This window comes from Bombus bifarius, unplaced genomic scaffold, assembly GCF_011952205.1.
Source record: "Bombus bifarius isolate JDL3187 unplaced genomic scaffold, Bbif_JDL3187 scf7180000008140, whole genome shotgun sequence".
In the NCBI taxonomy this organism is placed as follows: Eukaryota; Metazoa; Arthropoda; class Insecta; order Hymenoptera; family Apidae; genus Bombus; species Bombus bifarius.
In genome coordinates this window covers 1,392,348-1,417,287 of record NW_022884468.1, presented here as the reverse complement: position 1 = coordinate 1,417,287, position 24,940 = coordinate 1,392,348, and the positions used below count along the sequence as shown (strand labels likewise).

Below are 24,940 nucleotides of genomic sequence, written 5' to 3'. Positions count from 1 at the left end.
ATGACAGGTTGGTAGGATAGAAAAGATTTTCTTAGATTTCATTAGTAGTTAAAAAAATAAATTTTAACTAATCATTATTACAAAATCTACTAATGACTGAAGATTCTGTATTTCTTACAAAGTATTTCTTAAGTAGACAAAATCTGGCGAATTTTACGTCAACATTGTTTTGTTACTTCTATTATACAGGTTCAGCTAGACTCAGTTAATATTAATCAAATGTTATATAATTAATAATCAAATAAAGAATTTATTTGTTAAAGTAATCTCATTTAATTTTATTATTAAAGATGCTTCTAACATTAAAAATATTTATTATACTAGCTTATATTTGTTCTATTTCTTCCACTCTTATTTCACTTCTATGTAAATACATAATTCACATTTGAATTTCAAGTTCGATAAAGGAGCTTCGCTTCGTCAAAATAGAGAGCAACGACGACTGCTCGGATTTAAGTATCGCCCCTTTAAAACATAGGAGTTAAAAATGGTGAGGGTACAACGTTAGGGGAAGTTCTTTGATAGAGCCGTAACGAAAAAGTATGCGGATAAACGGGGTGGACGGGTGAGATTGTTGTAGTAACAGGAGAAGGGTGAAGCGTAATGTTTCGCGCGGCAGGACCCGCATGACGTAGCATTAAGATAGTATCCTTCCCTGGGAGAGTAATAAATACGCAAACAAACTTTCCTCGTTAACCTATCGGGGATTCGACAGATCATGGTCGCAGGTTATGTCGAAAACGTGAATCAGATAAAAATCATTCATTTCGCTTAAACGTGAAAAAAGATCTCTCTTCGTATTTACAACGTGATATAGAAAATTGAGGAGCGTTTTCATTTTTAGATTCAACGCTATTACATCTATGAAACGATTTAAAAACCTGGTTGCTATTAATTTCATTGATAACAGCTCTACATTCCCAATGCAACAGACTCGTACATTGAACGACGGTTTCTATACACGTACTTCTCACAGCTATTCGAAATGTTTAAAATTACATGTTGCGGTGCGATTAATGATTAATGTTTCAATGCGCTTAAATGCCACTTCGTCGGAACAACTCTTGTTCTATTTATCGGTAATAATTATTATAATTCAAATCTGTTATATATATTTAATGTTATTGCGATGAGATTTTCAAACCCGTTGCTTGTATTTGCATAACTAATTGTAACGTAGAATTATTGAATACGTATTTATATAATCACAATTATATTTCATCGCATTTTTTATTTTAAAAGCTAATGGTTTTTGTTCATAATATACGCTATGAATTCATTATGTCATTTGTTCTAGTCTGTTTCATTATTTCGTATTCTCATCGCAGATAGTAGAATTTAGAGCAAAGTGATAAATAATATAGTAGGTATTTGACATGTTTGTTTTCTAAAATTCATTAAGTGAAAGTTCTGCCATGTTTAGGGTTTGATGAAATAGTTTTCAAGGAATTTTCTCGGCTATTATAATTTCTTCTTTGTTTTATCGTATCAGTAAACTGAAATAAAAAATATATCAGTAAATGTAATTTATAAGTTACATTTAATTTGAGGCACATGTAAATTGTGCAATTTTTTCATTTACGTCGTTAGTTCGCCTTTTCTCAATTGAAATGTTTTATTGAAATTCGAAAGAATTCATCTTAACCTACCATACAATTCGAAAGAAGAAAATGTTTTAGCTAGAAACGGTTTCTGGAGTTGCACGTTTGTATCTTAACAATGTGGTAGGCTTCATTGCGGTATCAGTAACAATGGTGCGTATGAATTCATTTGCGGTTTCTCGCATTACAGTGACGTTAATCGTGCGCACGCGCCTCAATGGAAAGTGGTATTTTGTATAATACCTATCTTCAAACGTAAAACTGTTCTATCTCATCCTCTTCCAGCCCCTTTTCTTCCTGCCGCCCTCTTCGCGTACTCTCCATCTATCTTCGTTCGTCGAGCGTAATTCAATTCTCGGAGCGGAGTGGAAGCATCAAAATATTAGCATATTGATCAGCCTACCTCTGGCTGCTCTCTTAAATCCACAAGCGTGAAACGCACTTAATGCGAGCAACCACTTTGGCTGTTGCTACAGCGAATGCAATATCCGTCGCCTGTTGCGATCATCCATATTGTACCTGATCTCTGGATACCGATACAACCTTTCCAAAGAAAATGTTACGTTAATAAGTCGCTACCCGATGCCCAAGAAATGATACAACTTTAACACGATAAAGAGCGTGGAAACTTGACAAAATATTCGCTGATAAAGCTGATGTTTAGTCCTGACTCGATTATAATTTTAAAATAAAACGATGTTATGGGAGAGATAAAGGAATTTTTTTTTAATAGATATTCAATTCCAAGAATGAAGTAAATAACTGTTACAAAAAAGAAAGTTAAAAGAATGTTAAACATATAAAACATATGATAAACATGTAAGGATTTTAAAAAGATTTTATGAGCAAATCCTACTACTACAAACTTATTGTTTTTTTTTTTTTTTTTTAATAAAAGCCAATCTTCAACGAAATCTTCAAGGGAATTAAAAGAAATGTCATCGAAGCCAAGAATTATACGTTTTGTATGGAATTTTCATCGATTTTAGATAATACATTAGAAGCAAAAGCCTATTCTATTAGTACGTATCTTATTCAAAGAAGAAAAGGTGTATTGTTGGTGACAAAGACCAAAACGGCGACACGTGAACGTGCCTAATGACCGCAAATTTTAATGCGGGGGCAACGTGCTTCGAGAGAAGAACGGTGTCCACGCTTGTCTTTTCAAACGACCCTCTCTCGCCACGCGACGATCTGATTAAGGCGAATTTCACGCTACAAGTAATTTTCGAGCTCATAATAGAATTCGCTCTATGTATAAAACCCTTGAAAAGTCTGAAAATAATGTAGACGACCGAAGTTTCAGACGTTCGAAGGCTGGCGGGGAGATAAAATCGACGAAACAAAAGCGAATTAATCCGCCGGGTTTCAAGCGGCCGTGCAATATTAAACGCTTATTTCGATTACAACGCGATTTGACGCGATTACGAATCGAACGTTTTTGGGCCAGCACATCGATTAATAGAAACGCGGTTTAATGAACCTGACAAATAATTAATATTAATGTTTTCAATTAAATAGTAACGAATCTCATTATGCGCGTGAATCTTTCCGAATTCACAATAAAATTAACAGCAAACGAATCGCCGATGCTAATTTACATACATACCACATACGTGAATTAGCTATCGTGTACCACAATTGGCATACCATAATCTACACCAATGCTAATTAACATGATCGTGATCGAAATTAAAACCCTTAACCCGGCGAACTGCGTTTTGTGCAATTATTTCGCTATCAATCTTTTATTAGATCCTCTATACTCGTACTTCTTGTATAATGTTTGTATCTATGTAATTAATTGCAATTTTTAACCTGTGTGGTTCCGCTTGCAAAATTGAATTAATATTATTAATGAACTTTTACAAGCTATAAGTCGCAATAATTAATAGATAATAAATGCTACGTAATAATACTACATAGCAGTAAAGAGTTGGACAATAAAATGAACGAATCTATGCAACTACATTTTACAGATTACATGTTATCAGAAATTTGTAATCTAGAAGTTGTAATCTGTCAATTTACTGCAAAAAATGTTATATTAGTTATTATTATTAGGTTATTATGTCAGAAAGCTTTGTTAGTTGATTTCACCACTGCATCGAACAAAACGATTTATGATAGATTGTGTATCTCGAGACGCGTGAAGCAAATCCAGTCAGTGAACACGACTTCCGTATGCGGCTTGCAGCTGCTACTTTACAGGTGGATGTACGATGGTATGCTCTTGTCAGCTAGCTAGCCAGCATAGTGTTAGCCATCTAGTCAGTCAGTCAGTCAACCAACTAAACAGCTGTCACCCTAGTGAATACTACACTGCACTGGTTTGACACCTGCTGGTCGCTGAACTATACACCGTCGATCAAAAGTTAAGGATTATCTTCGTTAAATGCTGATTATTGAGTGATAATTTATGAAGCATTCGCTGTTCAGATATTTTCGGCTTGAAAAAGATTTGATGGATAATACCGTTTTCAAGCGTTCAAATGTGTCAACATTTTATTACCCAAAACTTGAATAGGATAGGATATGATAGATATCATCTAGGATTGCAGTAAACAGAAAGATTCTTCCAAATCGGAACTTCAAACTTGGGAATGTAAAGCGAAGTGTTGGCCGTTAAAAAATTTTACGACATATGTTTGTCTTTCCCCGATGAAGTAATTTTAATTTAAATTTATATACGACGAAAAGCTTTTCTTGTATTTTTAAGTAGAAAAATAATGGATTTGGAACGACGTTTCACTGTTATTTTTTCTTCCAACGATTTGCATAGTTTAATGTGCGACATTGTCTTAAAAAGTTCAGCATATCACGGAAATAAAATTTTTGAATTTATAATTAATTTGTTCCACGATAGTTTTGTCAAATTAAATAATAAGGGAATGGTAAGAAACTAACAAAAGATACCAAATAAAACATCTCAAAGATATTTCTTACGTTAAAATATAATTATGAGAATAATAATAATATAGGATTAAACTAAAATTTGAGATCGAAGTCGATTTTAGTTGTCAATGCTATTTTACCCAAAGATTATATTAGTTGTACCTCATTAATTTAGTAAAAAATTATATGTGGTCTATATAGAACTATACTTCATTTTGGTTTACGTCAATACAATTAAACTCGATTTTTTTTCACATATTAATATGAACCAATTAAAATAACGAAGAGACACGGAAAAGAGAGAAAGAAAGAGAAAGAAAGAATGAAAAAGAAAAAGAAAGAAGAATATCTGCCTTTTCCTATTCAACGTTTTTCACCTCACTCAATCCATTCATGGAGTTAAACAGAAGAGAAACCCTTGTGTGACCTCACCATTAAGAATCTGATTACTACGTTAATGCATTTTTAGCTTTAAACAATACCAAAGCTCGAAGTTCTAGAGTTTCTATTAAGTGGTATACGTTTATAATAGATTAAATAATAAATAATTACTTATTTTTTTATACATGTATACCATAAGTACTTGATATTTCATGCCAAAACTTATCTTCTGTTCCTCTTACCGAGGAATTCCAGTCTGCTAGTAGATTTTAGTTTGCGAGCTGAACACTTCGGAATTTCCAGAATCGTTTTGTGATCACTCACTTGGTAAATTAGAATATAGGATTCAAATGGTTCGCGTTGAACACGCAATTCATCGTTTCCATAGAAGTATACAATGCTCAAGAAGGTTCCATTACTTCGAATCAAAGAGAAGAAAGAAATAAAGTATTCGTTCGCACGCTCACCAGACATTTTTTCGCTGAAAAGCAATCCACGTCTGTTGTCGATCAAGTCTAACGGTGAGACTTTTTCTCACGGACCGTCTTTCATGGCTGAGTCTTCTCATGCCAAATTTTAGATTTATCCGTCGCCGAAAGGGGGTCAGATTTTGCTCCAGCAGTCGAGGCAGCCGGCCAACTGCACGCAAATCCATGCGGTTTTCCACGTGTAATCCACCAGACCTCGTCCCGCAAAAGCGGATAGAAAAGGATAGGAGCGATATTCGAGTAGGATCTCGATTCGGTGCGTCGTCCACTTCCGCGATGTTTCGTTCCTTCGATGTATCTTGGCGTCACTGGTGCACCCGTCTCTATATCCTGCCACTGAACCAGTATTCTTAGGTATCGTCGAATATTTCTGTCCGCCACTGAATATCTTTGTCCCCGCGACGATATCTTGAATCCTCCTCCTGTCGTCCCTCGCTATCTTCTCTCCGTCTCTTCTTCTATTTCTCTGTAAATGTGTGGCTATGTAACATGCCGATATATTCGAAGAGCAACGGGGGACGAGTGTACGTGACCGTTTGATACTCGTACGTCCGGTTTTTACTAGGGAAATGCTATCTAAGCATCGACCAAGGTCTCATTTTCAGCCAAAACAATATCATTTCGTTGCTGGTATGGGGTTTTCCTTCCTCTCTCGGGCCACTTCTCCGGTCACGACAGGTAGCGGTTCCGGTTTTCGCCTGGTAACGCGACTAACCGGACTCCTCTCGACAGTCATTCGGTCCTCTGGGTGTTTCGCGGCTATAGCGTAGAACCTGCACGATTGGCCAGGCAACAACACCGGCAGTACCACTAGCTACAACACTAGCTGCAACACTAGCACCACTAGCTCTATACCCCTTCGTCTCCATCAAGTTTAACTTGGCGCAGCGAATTTCCAAGTACCGTTTTACGAGTTTTCGTTGCCACTGGGAATAGACGGATCAGTCGTTACGCCGCTCGGTAAATGTTGTTCCCGAAGTGACTACTCTACCTGTACGATACGCTCGGTCGTCTCTATGGAACTGGTCGGATAATCAATTTTGCAGCGAGATTACAATTCGTTTGCGACGCTACCGGAAACACCGCTATATCGTTAATTAGCTGCAAATCAGTTTTACTTTTTCACTGCGATCCACCAGTTCCGACAAATTTGTTGCGATTCGTCCGAATCTCGTTGGTTTGCCGAATCTCGTTCCGTTCCGATGTCATATATTGTTTACTTTAGCTGGGCATGTTATTTTTTTTTCGCTGCGAAACTCGCTCATATTTGCATGCGTTTGTTTGCTATTGTTATAACAGAATTTTATACGAGCAAACATTTTCAAATGTTTGCTCTATGCTTTCTTTCTTGTTTGCCGTGCGTATGAAAGCTTACGTGGAAACGTTTTGTTTCCTAAGTACTTGTCAATCGTTTTATATGATTGTGACTTGTAAAGTTTCGCTAACAGTTATATTCAATTGTGCTGGTAGACCCTGATGAATTCCTAATACCTACATAAGCAGTTAATTTCCAATAGTTCACACTGTAGCATATGTTTCAACTCTATGGAACGAAGTATTTTTGATCTTGCACAATACTCGATGGAAGTAGGATTTGATTTCTGTTTTCAAAGAACATGAAATATATTTTTTTATTTTTCAAAATCGGAATAGTTGCGTCAAGTAAAATGACATTTTCCCTCTAAATAATACAGAATAATACAGAAACATACACAAGGTGCATTCAACGAATTGCTGTGTGTTCGTGTCGACAACGTTGTGATAAGCGGGCTAATCCCTTAGCCGCTTAAGGGCCATTGCAAACATACCTAAGTGTGAAATGTACCCTATTTGTATGTATGTAAAATAACATCATGTTTCCAGAAAAATAACGACTTTTGAAACTTCGTTGCACAGTTTTCCTCATTTAAATTTTTATAAATCCCATTTGCAACCCTGTCTTGCATTCGACGTAATTTAGTTTTCTTCTCCTAAAGGGGAAAGGTTCTCTTCGTAACGTGAAATGAAATGTAAATCAGAAGATTAAATATAAGCACGCAGATTGATTTAAAACTTCTATCAGTATCACATATGTTGACTAAAAATGTCACTGAAATTTGCGATTATTTTTTTGACTAATATCGTAAAAAAAAATTAATTTGAACAATTTTATAAGTATACATTTTTGGAGCATGAAAATGTGAAATGCAAGTAGACCAGATAAAATAATTTTTGCTTCAACATTTTTAACTAAAAATCGGTTAACTACGATCAATGAATAGTCTAGTTAGTCGGCTCAATTGTGAGGATCGAATGTTGTCATGCATTAACCGCAATCAGCGTGTGTTATTTCCTAAAACGTTTTTTAACCGTACATTCAGTATAAATTTGGTGCCGTATACGAGATAGTGAAATTGTAGCTAAATTGTAACAGTAAAATATGATGAATAATTCGTAAACATAGGAATACGAATGGAAGTAGTAATATGAATTGTTGCATCACAACACAAAACTGGCTAAAAAAACAAAACGAGGGATAAATCGGAGTTTGTATAAACGTTTTTATTAACTTTGTAGTTATACTTATCATATATTACGGAATATTATTTGAAAAATAGGAGAATGTTTCTTACTTCTTTGTTATAATGAACTATCAGTGTTGTATATTTATAATTATACTCATTAACAAATATCTCGATATTCTATTCTCTGTTCCTTTATACTTTGGAAAATAAATATTCTTTTTTTCAATCTCTCTCGTTATTAGACATAAAAACGTTCTTTGTTTTGCTTAAAAAAAATCGAATCATTCTGAGTTTGTTTCTTCTGTTACCTTGCGCGCTATACACGTCGTGCTAAAGATTTTCCTTCGTGGTATGCGGATATTGACAATCACCTGTGACTATAGAGTTGAGTAGTAGGCAGTCACGATATTTTTAGATATTATCGTGATAACGTGTAAGGTCACTTTTTTCTGGGTTTCTGATCAATGCTTTCAACGATTATCTAGTATTGGCATAATTCATGTCGCGACACATGCCTCAAATATATATACTTGCGTTGCAATATATAATAGGTAATTCAATTATTTAGATATGATCATCATAGATATTTAACACGATCAAAAATGCATTTTCTGAAAATCAGATATTTTGAATTACGTCACTTTCGAAACAAAAATTGAATATGATGAAATATTTGTAATGGTATTTAAATATTAAATTCATTACGCTTCATACTTGTTAAACCTTAGGTATAATTATATTTTTCGTCCCTACTGATAGGAGAGTTTGTATTTCCAGGGAAAAATATAATGCTCTTTGATACTTCTGATAACAAAAGGATATAATATATTCGATAATATATACGATTATGACAAAATTCTGAAGTCATATCCCTTTTTGTCAGAATACTATAAACCATTGAATTAATCCTCGCACAGGAAATATTGAAAAGTACAAAAGAAGATCGTTCAAAACGAAAAACTTCCGTCGCTTTTGTATTAATAAAAACATTCCGGAAATTATTTAAAATAGGTCATCGAAGTTCGAACAAAACACGTAAAAGCGGAGTCGCACTATAAACGAAAAAAAAAAAAAACGCGGAACGTTCAATTAATTCGAAAGTACGATATTTTGCGCGGAAACGAAAATAACGCCTGTTCGAGGGTTCGATACGAATCTGCACCATCGCAATTTCTACCAATTAATAATAGCAATTATCTATAGAATTAACAATGCCAACAGTTGTTACGACATAACAGCGACTGCAGTGGCTGTGATCAACGCTCAATATTGAACGTTACTTTATATCGGCCGACAGTGTAATTAATTAATAATCAAATTCAAACGCATCCGTGAGCAGCGGTAACGAACGAGCTCGGTCAGAATGAAGAGTCGTGTCGATAAATCCGTGCTGAAACCGAGACTACCAGCGAGAGGTCGAAACAAGCCGCAATCAGGTGGAAGGCGCAGAAAACGCGAAAACTTAAGCGGAACTGAATAAAGTGGCCTCGAAGCAGCCCGTTGGCAAGAGGCCGGCGACGACCGGGTGGCAGAGCTGGGATGGAAGGGTGAATATAGAAAGACTGGCTGGTTACCACCCCTGCAAGGTACCTATGTAGCATTCAGCAGCGCGGATGGTGGTGGCGCGGCCTGGCGCGCCAACTAAAATTGAATCTGCGGACGAAACTTCGGTAACCTCGTCAGGAAACCGAAGCTAAAGCCATCCATCGCCTCCGCTTTCGTCGTCGGCCTCTTTCCCATCGGCGTACCCATTGTCGACTTCTGTTCTATCTTGGAAAATTGCTACCTCTTTCGTTCATTCTCACCTCTCGCAGCCAATGTTTCTTCTTTTTTTATCTCATGGTTCTCCAACGCGGCCGCCGCCAACGTGATACCAAATGCATTCGTTCTATCGTATACGCGTTGATAGATCGAGGCGAGGCCAAGGGAAACTGGAATTTCTCGAGTTTCTCTCTGTTCTTCGAACGATTGGTCCGAACTTTGTTGCTCGTTAATCTCGTTGCAGAGTTTAAGAGCCATAGATAGTGATACTTTAGCTGGAATCGTTAATGCGGCTCGTTCATAAATTTCCAGAGTTTATGGGATCAATAATTTCAAATAGTTCTTTCGAGAGTAGTAATACTTGGTAAATTACGGTATTCCTTGCTAATCGTGATATTTTTCGATTTAATCCTGCTCGTGGTTTCGGTCAGAAGGTGTTACGTGTTTCGAATTCAATTATGTTCTATGAAACGAAGATCTTTCTTTACAATATACCACTTGCGTTTCACGCGAACGAAATGTTTCACAGTTCCATTCTACCGTAACGCAAATTTCCGGGTAGCAATTGTGTAATTGGACAAGGCCGGTGCTCTCACTATTTGAACCTTTTCAGTATACACGTTTTGAAGTGAGCACAGTCGAAACACTGGTAAATGCTGACAACCTTTCGTCCAACTCAATTTCTGAATTACGATGTTCTTCGCTTGTGTTTGGACGAATTTCGTGTAATGCTAATGGGTGCCTTTTCGTTGTTACCAATATGTAAACAGCTGAACATGTTTACAGGCGGCTGCTCTCTGATAAAATATCTATATCCGTTCGACTAAATGTAAATGCTATATCTGCATTTGCGATCATCGAGACAAATTTGAAAAATAAATGCGAAGCTATGAAAAAACATATTTATACACTCCCGTGATACTAATATATGTATCGATATGTTATTATATTTAAACATATATATATTGGATCTTAATATACAGAGAATAAGGCTTTTCTTGCGTATCGTCGTATTCTTGTATGACACTATGTTAAATAATAGAAAGAATTGTACACTACAGAAAGTTCCCCCTCTTCTTCAACAAACTTCACTCGAAGCTTCTTGAGTGGACGCGAGAGCGCTAACGAAATTTCCGACCTATCTAAAGGGAATAATTTCGCGACGAATCCTTTACACTTTCGCTCCTTATTCCTATAAAACATCGGTAAACAGAATTAATTTTCTTATCAGAGCACGTTGCTTCCCTCGCGACGCTCTTCCTCCCACCCGACGCTCTCTCACCAGTTGTAAATAATTGAGCATTCCATCTCGTCAGCGTAGCGCAGTTTCGTGCCACTGGGATGTCTTCGTTATCCCAAACGAGTCGTTTGGTCGCGAAACGTGGAACCTTAACACCTTCGTGAAAGCAAAAATTCCCTGCTCCCAGAACGGTCGATGTATCCGGCACGTTGCGTGCGTCCCCAAGATAAGTGCTGGAAGTGTGCGAACGTGAACGAGCTAAGGAAAAGTAACGGAGGGCAGGGGAGCAAGGAATGGGTGGCTCGATAAAGAAGAAGAACGGCAAGCTCGCGTTTTGATGGATCTCGACGACGAGATGACCAGCAGCATCTAATCCTTAAGTAATTAACAGGATTGATTCACGTTGGAGTCCGATACGGGGCCAAATGCCGTGACGTCTGGTGGTCTTCGATAAATTCCATGCATCCACTTACCTACGTAGCTAACGTGCATGCCACGCAGGTAGTATACGTGGCGAAGTGGCACGATGCCGGGACTTGCGCCCTTGTTACGCTCCCACGACACGTACACTTGCGATGTAACGGTAACTACAGTTAGTACGTGCTAAGTGTGCGCGGCTAGGGATTGCCCTATTGGCAGCTCTACGTATTCCGCGCTCTGGATTACACATACGTGGATAAACACGCCTTTGAATGCTGTCGCGCCATGCATTACGCCGATTTATTCCTTTTTCTCTCTTTTTCTTTCTTTCTTTTTTTCCCCATTTTTGACTCGGATAAACGTTAAAGTCTCTCGACGCTAACAGATTCGGCGAGTCTATCATCGAGATACAGCGATGTCGTTTATTTGTACGGTGGTCGACTTTACTTTTATGTTTTCAGCATTAATAATACAGCAAATGTTATAATTAGCCATGAAACGATATAAAGGTCGGGAAATTAACAAAAACAAACTTGTATTATTCTGTGTGGTTTTCGATTAATTATACGTTTGGAGATTTTAATTGCATTTCGTTTAAAACACATGGTTCTGACGTTGTAAGTTAGTATAAGATTACATTATATTCAAGAAAATATTTTAAGAGCTTGCTTCGTTTGATTAATATAAAACTATTTTTGCCAAGAATCATTTCTAAGAGATGTTTGACTACTTTAGTGACAAATTCGATGGAAATAACGATAACAAGTAGAAGATCAATAATTTCTTAGACGTATCGTATGAAGGAGTATGTAGACTTATGTATATGTATAAAGCAGTATACAATACACAATACTTACTGTTAGTGCATTTGAATACAACCATAAATAATAATATTAAAACTGTCGTTAAAATGTCCTGTAATTTTTTTTCAATATTCTAGTCAATCGATAGAAAAGTTAGAGTATAGGAATTTGAACCCCATATGTGTATTTTCTTTCTAGCTTTTTTTCAATAAGGTATGGAATATAACCAAAGCAGATCTTAGAAGATTACAGAGTCACAACGATCGTTTAACGTCTTTGTTGGAAAACGTAAACAAACTCGCGTTTATAGAAAAGTAAATTTACAGAAAGCCAGGGAATATCCTCTTACTGCAAATCCAGGTCTAAATATATCGTTTCACGATAAAGTCTCCGATTTTTCTCAGTATCTTCTCTAAACTTTTATTGTATATCATCGCGAGTAAGCGATCGTTTTCTTCGTTGTAACAATATACAGGCTATTCTTAGTTACGGAACACGACTTTAACGATTATCATGCGTCCTAGATAAAAGATAACGGCGATAATCAATAGCTGGGAATTGACACGGACATAACTTTGCGTATTCCAACTTCGAAATTACGTAATCAAATATGATTTAGAAAGTTGGATTTCGATATCGTCATAGAAATTTCTGACGTTGCTCGGCAAATAGCCGCGAATGCTGAGACGCGTGATTTCGATCAAAATAGTTCATTCGTGTGGCATTATCGACGATCCGTATAATGCAACTATCTCTCCGTTTGAACGAACCTCTATTTCGCAGCGTCGATAACCCGTAAAAATCACTTTCCGTAATAATGTCAGTTGCCGTCTTCTTTCGTTACTTTTAATAACGAAAGAGGGTAGAAAAGAAACTACGTAACAGCATCGTGTGGTTTAACGAGCAACTTCGAATAACCATAGGAACACGAGGAACGAGCTAAATTTCACGATGCAAAATCAATGCGAGCGCAATTTGTAATCAGAGCCTCGTCGCGATCGCATGGATGAAATTGCCGTACTCGACTTACAACAACAACGAGAAAATTGGAGCGGCTGTGCGACAGTAAATACCGGTCGAAAAAGAAACCCTACGAACAAGGCGTATAGTAGTCGAGACACGAGAGAAAGGTTCAAGCACTCTTTGAATTCTACCGTCCTAGAGTACTGTGTAGAACTTTTGAACGTACCGACAAGAGTACGCTGATGACGTTCCGAAACTGAACAACGGTGTATACAGCGGATACATGGTCGTAACAACGGTTTTCATTGTAATCCAGGTACAAACCGGTACGTGCTAAGTACGCACAGTTAAGAGTTCCCCTTGTCTAGATACAACCACTCGACAGATTCGGTTTACCTGTGAATGACGAAACAGAGATATCTATTCCTGGTAAAATTATTTTTCTGCGACGTACCGTTGAACGTTTCGTCGTGGAAGCTATACAAACGGAATCGTGGAAACAACGAGACGGTGCGTATTAGAAGGTACACGCGGTTCTGCATGCAATGGAGAGCACTTACGGATGATGGAACGCTGTACGGTTTCGACGAGGCGATACGCAACGTTAAAGCACGATGTAAAGGATTTTCGTTGAAACGAAGAAAGATTCTGGCAGGAATTTCGTTCGAGTCGCGACTACAAAGTACTGGCCAACAGCCAACCTTTTTTTTCCCGCGGCTTTGTCAAGCCGGCGGCCGAGTTATAAATTTTTAATTGAGCTATAACGTTTCGTCGGGGCTCACGGTAAATGTTTATTAGCCGGTAATTACCGGCAGATAATTGCTCTCGGCCGTTGGTAGATCTCTTGGTCGGGAACGAAGTCGCGCGAGAACGGCCGGTCACGAACGCTAATCGAGAAAAGTCGACATCCGTAATGGGAGCAATTAATTCCTGGCGATCAACGTTATTACTTTCACGAGCATCTTAGAAAGCCGAGACGTATATTCCAATTTCTATGCGGGTCACATCCAGATCAGCCGGCCTTGCTACTCTCTCTCTCTCCCCCCAACTTTCCGCCCCCTAGCCCCTCGCATACCCTACAAGAAGTTAGCACTTCTTTTATGGACGCCGGAATTGGAACACAGAATTGCGGTAGTTTCGCGGCAAAAGTATCAAAATGGTATGTATGAAATAAAAAGGGATAAAAATTTCTGAAGCTGTTGGTTTCATGCAATACCTCGAACTACGCCGGAACTAGCAGGAGAGAGGAGACAGCAAATCGAGATAAATAAAGATGATTAGAGAACGCTGAGCTTATTTAGTAGGTTTTTGCCTCGTGGCAATGTGTCCACAGAAATTGGCGCCGTATCGCGAACACGACGCCAGAGGAGCTGTGTAAACCGCAAAATTAATTCGGCTATTTTGTTTACACGTCGATGAGGATATAAATACATTAAACATCGAACAAGTATCGTAGGAAGAGAAAAATTTGTCGACATTCATAGCCACATAACGCGCGACGGTGCCTACATACTTTTTCCTTTCGTCGATTTTTTCGTTCCAAATAGGCGATAGAGAGAATGGAATGCTGTTTAGACGAAAAACGAATGGAACGTGGATGTTCGACGTTATCGGCTTGATAACCGTGTCGAAACATTAACTGGCTCGCAGCTCCCTTCTCTCGAATACAATAATTTGATGGATGGGCATTAAGCGGTTTAAAAGAGCGCAAACCGAACAAGGATACCGACCTCGCGCGACCGTCCTAACGGCGAGAGTGTAACTTTAGCGACGTATATCGTTCACAGATTGACAGGAGCAACGGAGCATACTCGGCGGCACAATGTACCGGTTAAATTTATCTTAGAGTCGCGCTCGAGTGATAGTGCAAAGCCATAAATCTGTAGTATAAAGCGGTACCTGATTTGTTGCTGGTTGTAGTTGTGTGGGTGAGCGTAGCTGCTGCGGTCAGCTTAGGCGGTTCTATCTTCTGCGGCATGCTGTGTGCCGGTATAGGTCCAGGATTCGTCATGGTGGTCATCGTGGTGGGCATCATCAAGGTCGACATGGTCAGCATCTTCGCTAGGTTCCGGTTTCGCCGTGGCGAACTATTGTCTTCTCAGCGATTCGTCACGTGATCCAGGAAGGATTACTAGTCCGCGGCACCCAGCGAATTTTCCACGATGTTATATCGTTCGATCGGGAAAACAATACCGTTGGATAGGTAAGACAGGTAAGACAAGTCGTATGATTGAAAGCGTACAGGATGTGCGCGTAAATCGTACAAGTGACAGCGATCGCAGCTACCGTGGATCAATCGCTGACGTTAATGTGCCGTGAACGTGGCATTACTCGATCAGTAATATTTTAAACTGACTGTCGGAAGCTGTCGTACGTCGTTTAGACGAGATCAAGAAGTCACTGCATACTACCGTCTGCGATCTATTTATCGCGACGTCGCCAAGATCGCGGTAACTCTTTTCCCTCGTGACATTACTTTACATCGCCGCACGACCCCACTTGGACCTACCGATATCTCTTGACATCTGCTTCGTTCAAGATCTTGTTCGATTTTCTTGAGTTTGCTTCCCTCGAAACTTTTTCGGCGTTTAACTTTTTTTCTCTCTATCGGGGATACCGTCACGAGTTTAATCTCCAACTAATCATGAAAATTTCCTCCTCTCTCTCTACGACGTTCCCGCGATTTGTATCGCAATTTCCAGTACAGATCTCTCGATCCACCGTAACGTAACGAGCGTGTCGTTTTCCAACTAATCACACGTGATCTCGGTCCGCTTCTGATCCTCCGAATCGAACCACCACCGAAACTGCTTCCGCTTCCCGATGATCTTTTTTCACACCACAAAGTTTCCTTTTCACTCGTTCGTATGGAATATTCGTCTCACTTGCACTTGACCCCGCTCGCGATAAATTACTCCGTCAGTTCGTGTCTATTTTACAGCTGGAGCGTGGACGCACCGTTGTTACGCAGTGGCGTGCATGAAAACGCACGCGGTGCTGCGTGCGTGGCGCGTCTACACCGTGATGGGAAGGCCGACGCGCGTCGTGCCGACTGTTGTCGTTGACACTCGACTGATCTGCGACGAGGAAACGTCAACGAGTTGCGAACGGCTCGGTATCTCGGCGTGCACGAGAGAACAGAGGTGTTTGTGTCGCAGGGGGAGAGAGACTACGTGTGTGTATGTATGTGCGTGTGGAAGAGGGAGAGAGAGAGAGAGGGTTGACAGGAACGGTAACGACGACGGCTACGTCGACGACGACTAGAACGACGGCGACGACGTTCTCTACGCTCTCCACGCTGCTCGCGTTACGTCACGTCCGGCCGAGCGTAGAGTCGGAACTCGTCTGGCGGGGAGAGCGCGAAGGGACGCCTGCCTTTGCCTGCCTGCCAGCCTGCCAGCCCTGGACGCCCGCCGTCGCGACGCCCAGAGGCGCCGGCGTTCCCGAGCGTCCGCGGAATCGCACGAGTTAAGACGCGAGCCAGCAGTCGCTCGCTCGCCGCCAACCTGAAAGGGTTGCTCGATGCGTCCATGCACCAATGCTCTCGTCCTTTCGAATTATTCACGCTTCCTCCTTTTTTTCCCATCTACTTGTCTTCCGCTCGTTTACTTCCCATTTCTTGTTTCCCCTCTTTTTTAACGAATATCGTATATGAAACGTTATTGTTACGAGCGCTTGAATTTTTTCCTGGATTCGTAGTAGTGATGCATTTCTAGATTTTAGCGAGGAATATCGTAATAGAAGCATCGTTGTTTGCGATTTTTCAGCAAACGTAATCAGAATCGATTAGATAAATAGAACTCGGATAGATAAATTAGATAGAATCCATTGAATTAATGTCTAGCCTATCAAAGTTTCTGAGGACGGAATGGCAGAGGAGAAATTGTTTTTTTTCATTGTGTTGCAGTTTCTCTCTTCCGTTATATTTTGCTTTTTTAAATGTACTTTTATCTGCCAGTAATTCGTACCAGTTGCATTGAACTGAAGGCAATTTACTTCAAGCAAAGCAAACCTTAATTAGCTAAATTTTTTAGCAATGGAACTAAGAAATAAACTAGGTTATTCTTCGTATATAACAAATGAATAAATTAATAGAACACAAAGTATCTATGATATTTATATATCGATACCATTATTATATATGATATTATATCGATAAATAGAGATAGAGAAGGTATAGAAGAATTATATTGAAATGATATACTTCTGTCTTTTCAGAATAAAATGCTAATTAGATTTTGTATTGAAATTTTGTTGTAAAGCCGGATGCGATCAGCCGTGTACTAATCTTTATTTTCTATATTTTACTTGATTACATGCGATTTAAATAAAAACAACAAATGGAATGTAAGCTTGGATGGCAATCATGTTACTCGAATCACATTGTATCGGTGAATGCCATTCGTTAATCGCAAAATCGTTTTATGTAAATTGGTTATCACGAAAATTGTTATTATTCTAATAAATTGCTAATTAATGTATCAGTAACTTACATTTGTTATTGGTACAGCCAATAAATTATAACCCTAGTAAATTTATCTTATGAGTGTATTACATTGTTATACGTCAACTTGGTCTTATATTAGATAACGTCAATAGTATAAAATTCATTAATTAATAATAGTCTGTTTACTGACTTCGATCAAGTTTTTCAATTATCGAAAATGTTTGATAAGGTACATTTCGAAACATATTAGAGGTGCTTATATAAAGCATTATTTTCTTCCATACGAATATTAAATTTAATCTAAATTTTTCAGTCGATTATCATACGTGCCTCTTATTTTGATTCTTTCGAAACGGTCAAGATTGCGCGTAAATTTTCAATTTGAACGATAAATATAATGTAAGTACCGTATATAGTACTTTATCGATTTCCCTGTTTGCTTTCTAGTATTGATTCAATACCAAGTACAGTTTTCTTCTTCAGTTAAACTCGTAATACATTATTGAATATATCACACATATTTATACGGATAGAAATTACTTGTACTTAGTGTATTAATCGTTTTACATGAAATCGAAAAGAAAATCAGTTGGTGTAATAAGTAAATGATGTTAAGGAAAATGGTTGAAAATTTGCAAGCGATCGAAAGATGATATCGATAGACATTTTTAACGTTTGGGTGTTATTTGTATGCTTTAATAAATGCTACATCCTTCATATCTATACAGACGGAAGCTGTTAAGTTTGACTGATGTTTGACGCGTTTGTATACGAAAGTGTCGACCTAAGAGACGCGTTGTAACTGTTCGGGATTTGAAGTGACCGTCCGGCTATGACTCGGACAGCACATTTGTCATCTTTTGAGAAAGTCCGAACTTCCTACCTGCCAAGTTGGAAATTTTACGATGCGGACCTCATTAAGAGGCTCATAAATAATTTAAGTGCCCGATGGGTCAAAAGTAAACATCTGAGCAACAATCAGCAATACCTGAGGATACGCACCCACGAGAGTAACAAATGCAAGATTTGCAATAATAGATTCCCATCCCATAAAAACCAGGTAAGAAGGAGAACCCGGGAACAGAAATAAGATAAGAAGTATAGGATTAGGCGAAGCTTCTTGAGGCAGTTCTACAAGTCTTCATTAGAGCGTCATACTCTTCCTGTTACTCAAAACTGCAACTAAGCTAATTAAACATAACATTATTCTGCATCTTAACTTGCTACTGATTCTCTTTGTGCATACTAAAGAATGCAAATAATTAAACTAAACATACTACTACTTCGCATCTTTAATTTATCTCCATCTTGAGCGTTAATCTCGTTCAAGGTTTGCGATATCAACCAATCAGTTGCATCTAACTGATCGCCAATTAATTGAGAATTAGCAACAGTGACTTCGAAGGAAGCGTGTTCGCTTAGTGCCATCTGCTATGCAAACACTTCACATTATGTTCTGGAAATATTCACTTCTCCTGGAGTCTACAGATGTTTGAACTTTCGGCGATTGACAGCCCTATTTCCATGTCTGGTAGAATATCGACTACTGCTTTGAAGTGGTTTGCGAAGCCCATTGATAAAAGAAAACGAGCTACTGGTAATTTATTTGATTTTTCAATAAAAGATTCCGGTATTTATAGAAACGTAGCATTTCACCAATACTACATCCATTATGTTTTCTTAAAAACAAATATAAAACAAGAATTGTATACATTAACAATACATATATAAGTATTAGCAAATACTGTGTTTATACAGTTATTTTAAAAGTGAAATGCAGGCGAAACTCATAAGAGAAGTGATAGATGTGAAGCATGAGTTTTTAAGGAAAGTAATTTTTTCTTCATTTCATTCTAATCTTTTTTTTGTACATTAATTTAAAACAAACTCTTACAAAAAGTATGTACAAGCAAATACAGTATAGGTATATAGCATTATTTGAATTTAATGAAAGAAAGAAATTTAATTTAATTTTTTATTTTTAATTTCAACAGGCTCCTTTGTAATCAGCCATCTTAGTTTCAATAATAGGAAATTGTAAATCTCAATTATAGTGAATTTCCGAATTATCCTTTAACGTTCAGGATTTTCATAATTCATTTAGGGATCTTTTTCTCGAAAGTAATTATGGACCGAGTGTCTTGTAAATTATATAACATACAATCTAAAAAGTTTGCCACGTATGTAATACAACCGCCGAAGGTGAACCGTGGCGCAAGCTTAAGTATAAACGCTATGGCATGATTTCGCAGATCTGTAGCGAAATCTGCTGCTGAATCCTCGAACAATCTGCCCGTAAGGAGTATACGCGTTCGCAGTGTTTGTAGCTGTTTGCCTTTGTGTGGAAAGTATCTTATCGTTGAATCTTCAATATTCTTCAGGAATTTTCGACCGAAGGTACTGTTACCAGAATAAATTTACTTTCAAAGGGAGTTCCCTACTCTCGAAGCAAATGGTTTTACTTACAATCGTATGCCAAGAAGCTACGTCGGATTCTTCCGCGTTTATTTAAAGCAATGGTATGCATGTCTAAACGAAAGTATGTGTGCATGAAATAAATGAAATAAGTTCCAGAAGATACCCTTATAAAAATTTTTTTATACTTTTCATTTTCGTTAAGAGAAATTCACTTATTCCCTCGACATTTCATTTTTTGCTTTATAGTTGTTCAACGTTGCCCATTATGTTTAAATCAATACTCGTATTTTTATTCCCTTCTGCAATTAAAATATGTAAATCGTTTATGCTGTATATGGATAATTTTATTTTTCATTTTATCGTATTTTATATTGTGATTTAAAGAATAAAATTGCCATATTTGGAAATGGATTGCTTATTTCAGTATTTAAATGACAAAAATTTTATTTCTACAAGATATCCATTATTTTAGGTATTCCAAAAGAATGTTTTTCTTTCACCAATCAATACATTTTTATTTTTATTTTTATTTTTGAAATGTATTTCATGTAGAAACGATTAATTAACGAAGGTACTCAGTGAAAAAGGATTTAATGAATATATTAGCAACGTATTTATTTCGCAATTATTCTGCGAATTTAATATATAGATGCTATGCAAATGTGCAAGAGGAGTAATTTTTCAATTTATTGGAAACTTTATCGTATTTTATTATTCTCACTTAACGAACATTTGGACAAATAAAACGTTTGCTTTTAACTTTTCCGACAGTTATATAGATTTTCCCCTGTACGTGTATCATTGGCCATTGAATGCTACACAAGGGATAAAGTTTGGATAAACTTTGGAAGTACGTAATATTAAAATCAGTTATTTTATTGTCTTTTACTTGTCACATAAACATTCCTCGAGTAATTAGAGTTCATATCCTGCAATTCATGACTAATGTTATTATCTTCTATTAACGACCTCGACTGATTAATAAATGGATATGGCAAACAATTATGGAAAGTATGTTTTAAACTTTATAGTTGAAATTTTCAATAATATATATATTTATGTATGAATATCTTCATATCCTAATATGTAACATTTATTATATAAGTAGAAATTCCTGATGTCACTTTCAAATATATTAATTAATACCTTAAAACACAATTATAGTCGATAATAGCTCTTGTAAACTTGCACAAATATTTCAATCAAGTATAACGTTAAGGAGGATATTTATACGTACTACTGATAATTTAAACAAACTCAAATGTAAGCATAAAGATATACATATCTGAAAATATAGTAATAATGTAGAAATATACTAAATTAATAATACTATAAAAATGTAATGAGTGGCTTTTTATTACGCAGATCGTACTAGAATATAATATTTCCCAGAACTTGATATTTTTTCACCAAAGATTGTCATAGAGAATAACGCCAATTTTATTTCTGTCGAAGCGCCGTGTGCATTACTCAGAAATAAAACTTAAAATTGAAATGACAATCAAAACGTATCTGTACAACTCGTGTGATATTTTCCAGCATTTGCTTACAATACTTTATCTTTGTGCTTGTATGTAATTCTTTATCTGGATCGTCAATCACCTAACATTACATGTTCGTTACCTAACGTTACGTGTTATTGTTAGTGAAAGAGATCGCAACGTCTGACCCAATAACGTCTGTATCTACTTACCCATTAAGTGGCGCCGCTCGCTGGTGCTGGATCGAACTAGAGTGATTGCAATGCTACTCTTGGTTCGAATACTGAAAGGATTTCACCTCTGTTTTCGGTAACATTGATGCACGGCAAGGAAAGAAGCTACGGAATATATTTCCTCAGAAGTCGTAATTCAAAGTATCAAAGTGATATGCTGGTTACGAGTGGAAAGAATCGTATTAAACGATTATTGAACGTAGTAATTATTCTCCCCTGTCTAACGTCAAAATTGTACGAAACACGACAAACACGAGTAAATTAATTATATAACCAAGTGTTGACGATTAAAATTAAATATGTAAAATTCGAAACTTTCAACAAAACGTTCAGATTTCACATTTTCAGAATTGAAATGCTAAAATGAAAATTGCAATCACATTTACTTAGAAATTCCACGGATGTTTTAACTCTCTTTTGATACAGTAACTATATTATCTCTGTACTGCCTTGGAAAAGCAATTTGAAACGAGTGAAAAAGAATATTTAATGGCAATTAAAAATTCACTGTTGGAGAGCTCGATGTTACTAATCGTAACAACCATATTCACGATATTTAAATGTGGACAGTGCAAATAAAGGAGCTTTTATTAACCACGAAACAGTTAAAAATTTTCTGAAAACCGCGAGGATTGTTAATAGAATTCTAGAAAGTAGACCGAGGTGCCGGGAACACGGTTGCGATCATAACGTTTGTTAATGATAATTATAATTATTATTTATTGCGGATGCAACCGCTTGTGGAATTTTTTTTAAGCTTAATTTCAAGCGATTTATTTAAGGCGTGTTTCTATCGCGTTAAGTAGAGTAGAATACGTGACACAGAATGGTCTTTTGTAACACGCAAGTTTATTCTCAGCTTCGTCGCAACGAATCCGCGTATAATTAATCGTCGAAATTTTACTGCATGCCTCACGCCACTTTTTTTTTTCTTTTTCATCCTACTCGAATAAAATCCGTACAACGTTTCCGGAAAGAACCACCGCGTTACACGTGATCCGGCTAACGAAAATATTTCTAGCTATCATTACTTAGCGTGATTTACAAAACTACTTGCACGAATGGTAGCGTTGGCGAAGTGGAACGGGAACCGGCAGGCGGCTTGAATGTACGATTTGTTTAAAAAATAGATCACAAGCATCGACATCGAAAGGGCTTTGCGTGTACGCGACTCAGCTCCCAGTTTTTAAAACAGGAAACGCTTTCGATGTGAAGTCCGAGAATCCGAATATCGATGTACGTTTTACATTATTGAAAATACACGTTTCGTGACAAGCTAGGATTTTCAAAGTTTCGAGAAGGTATATCGAATTTACCTTTTCGGGGACCAGCGTGTAGCGCAAAACTTTTTTACTACTCTTGTCACAGCGCTTGTAGAATTTTTGAAGAATGAAAGAAATGCGAAATATAAAAGAAGATGAAATACGAGCGTTGAAGATTGCTCCCTGTTACGTAGATTTGTATTTAATGAAATTCTCATATTGTCGTTAATTCTGATATTAAACAATGATTTTATAGGACGAACTTCACTAGGGCTTTAATTTCGTAATGGTAACATTAAACGAAACGTTATTACACGATTAAAATGAAGCTAAATATTTGCAGTGTGATGGTTTAAGCATAAAGGATACTCAATTGGAAGCGCGAAGCAACATTTATTTGCAAATTCATGTACACAACTGGTGTAGGTACTCACATGTCTCTCTTGTAATTTAATAAAATTACGAGTTTCATGGTTTGTAAATTTGTATGCAATATCAATTTTATGCTTCGAAAATTAAATGTTTTCATTAAAAATTTTATACAGATATAATTTCAGTACTTTTATTTACAAAACATTTAAGGAAAAATAAAACTTAAATAGTTCGCGCGTTTTTACATTAATCATAAAACCAGAAAGCTTATATTCACACGATGAGAATTCTCAAATGATTAACAATTCCTCCCAAATATTTTGTCCGCTAATCAACTGTATTTTAGTCATTTTCTTAAAACAATAATCGTTGGAATTAACTAATCAAACTCATAGAAATGAGTAGCAAACTCGACGTTAGAATTTGTACGTGAATCTATTCGTCAGCTCGTTGCATTCCAAGGGACCAGCCACCCGAAACAAAGAGAACGGTGTATAGAGGAATAATTCCTTTGGAATGTATAAACAGATATCAGAGGAAGGTTAAGTAAAAGCTGCCGCAGAAACGTTTACTGCTATCGTCCCGTTGTTATGCGAATCGTGTGCATCGTTATGCATCTTTAATTTAAGTCGAATCATGATGAAATTCCAGAATGTGGCAAGATCACCTTGGTCCCACGTCTTATCCCGATATTCAGAGAATGCGACTAGCGTCCGGAAGCGTCTTAGTGGCTTGCGGAAGAGCTCTGGCTCATGTTCAAACTCATAAATAATTCCGTTTGTGATCGTGGGCGTAGCAGTTGTCGAGTCGATGGAAGGAGGAGACAAACCGAGATGCGGAACGTACACGTGGTGACGCGTAGCCGACCGCCACAGAATCCATGAGCTATTGGCAACGGCCTGCCAGAATACAATCCGCTATTCTTCATGTTCATCGAGACAGGCTTTTTCCTTTGCTTTTTCACCGAGTTTGCTTCTTTCCCTTTATCCTTCGACAAGCAATACATTGCGAAATAACGCGTGTCCGCTGTCACTCAGAAACATATTTTTTCATACTGTTCCCGTACACTCATAGATCGAACGTATACTATCAGGTAACCAACAGAGTTTTGTTATTTTCTTTATGACAGAGAAGAAAAAAAAACGTAAAAGTAGAATTTGAAGAGGATCGTTTAATTCGTTAAAATAGTTAGCCCTGTATGCGAATAGCTTGTCGTAATGGGAAATAAGCTGAAGGAAAACTAATCAGGCGCGCACGCGGTTTGAATCAGAAATAATCAAGATTCGAAATTATTTTGTTGTTACTTTCTAACAAAATATTTTATAAAGTCAGTTAAACTCCATTTTATTTAAATTGGAGAGATGCAATGTTAAATCGATCATTTCATTGTTGTAATCAACTTTTCTAAATTAATACTGCTTGCAGAATTTGTCGAAATCCAATTCTTTAAACGTAAGATGAATATTTCATATTTCAGGCAGACGTGCGGAAATAGCATAAACAAAAAATCCACTGTTAGCATTGATCGAATTAAAGAAAAGTAATTTAAAGGTGCCATTGGCTAACGACCGATAAAATATTTTGCAGATTATTTAAAAAATAAAATGAAATATCGATGTAGGAATTCATAAACAGACCGTTTCACGCACAGATAGCATAAATATCGAACGA

General features: G+C 37.2%; 1 protein-coding gene across 8 annotated transcripts in view; it reads right to left on the bottom strand.

The window, feature by feature from the left end:
• LOC117208598 (nucleolysin TIAR) overlaps positions 1–24,940 on the bottom strand; it is a 584,542-nt gene that overhangs the window by 229,505 nt on the left and 330,097 nt on the right. The window contains exon 1 of one of the 8 annotated variants that reach the window (XM_033449840.1): positions 14,956–16,430. The exons of the other annotated variants lie outside the window; for them this stretch is intronic. Within the exon in view, the coding sequence (XP_033305731.1) occupies positions 14,956–15,112 (157 nt within the window). The 5' untranslated portion in view covers positions 15,113–16,430. Of the gene's footprint in view, positions 1–14,955; positions 16,431–24,940 lie in introns of those variants that run through there. 8 annotated transcript variants of the gene reach the window in all.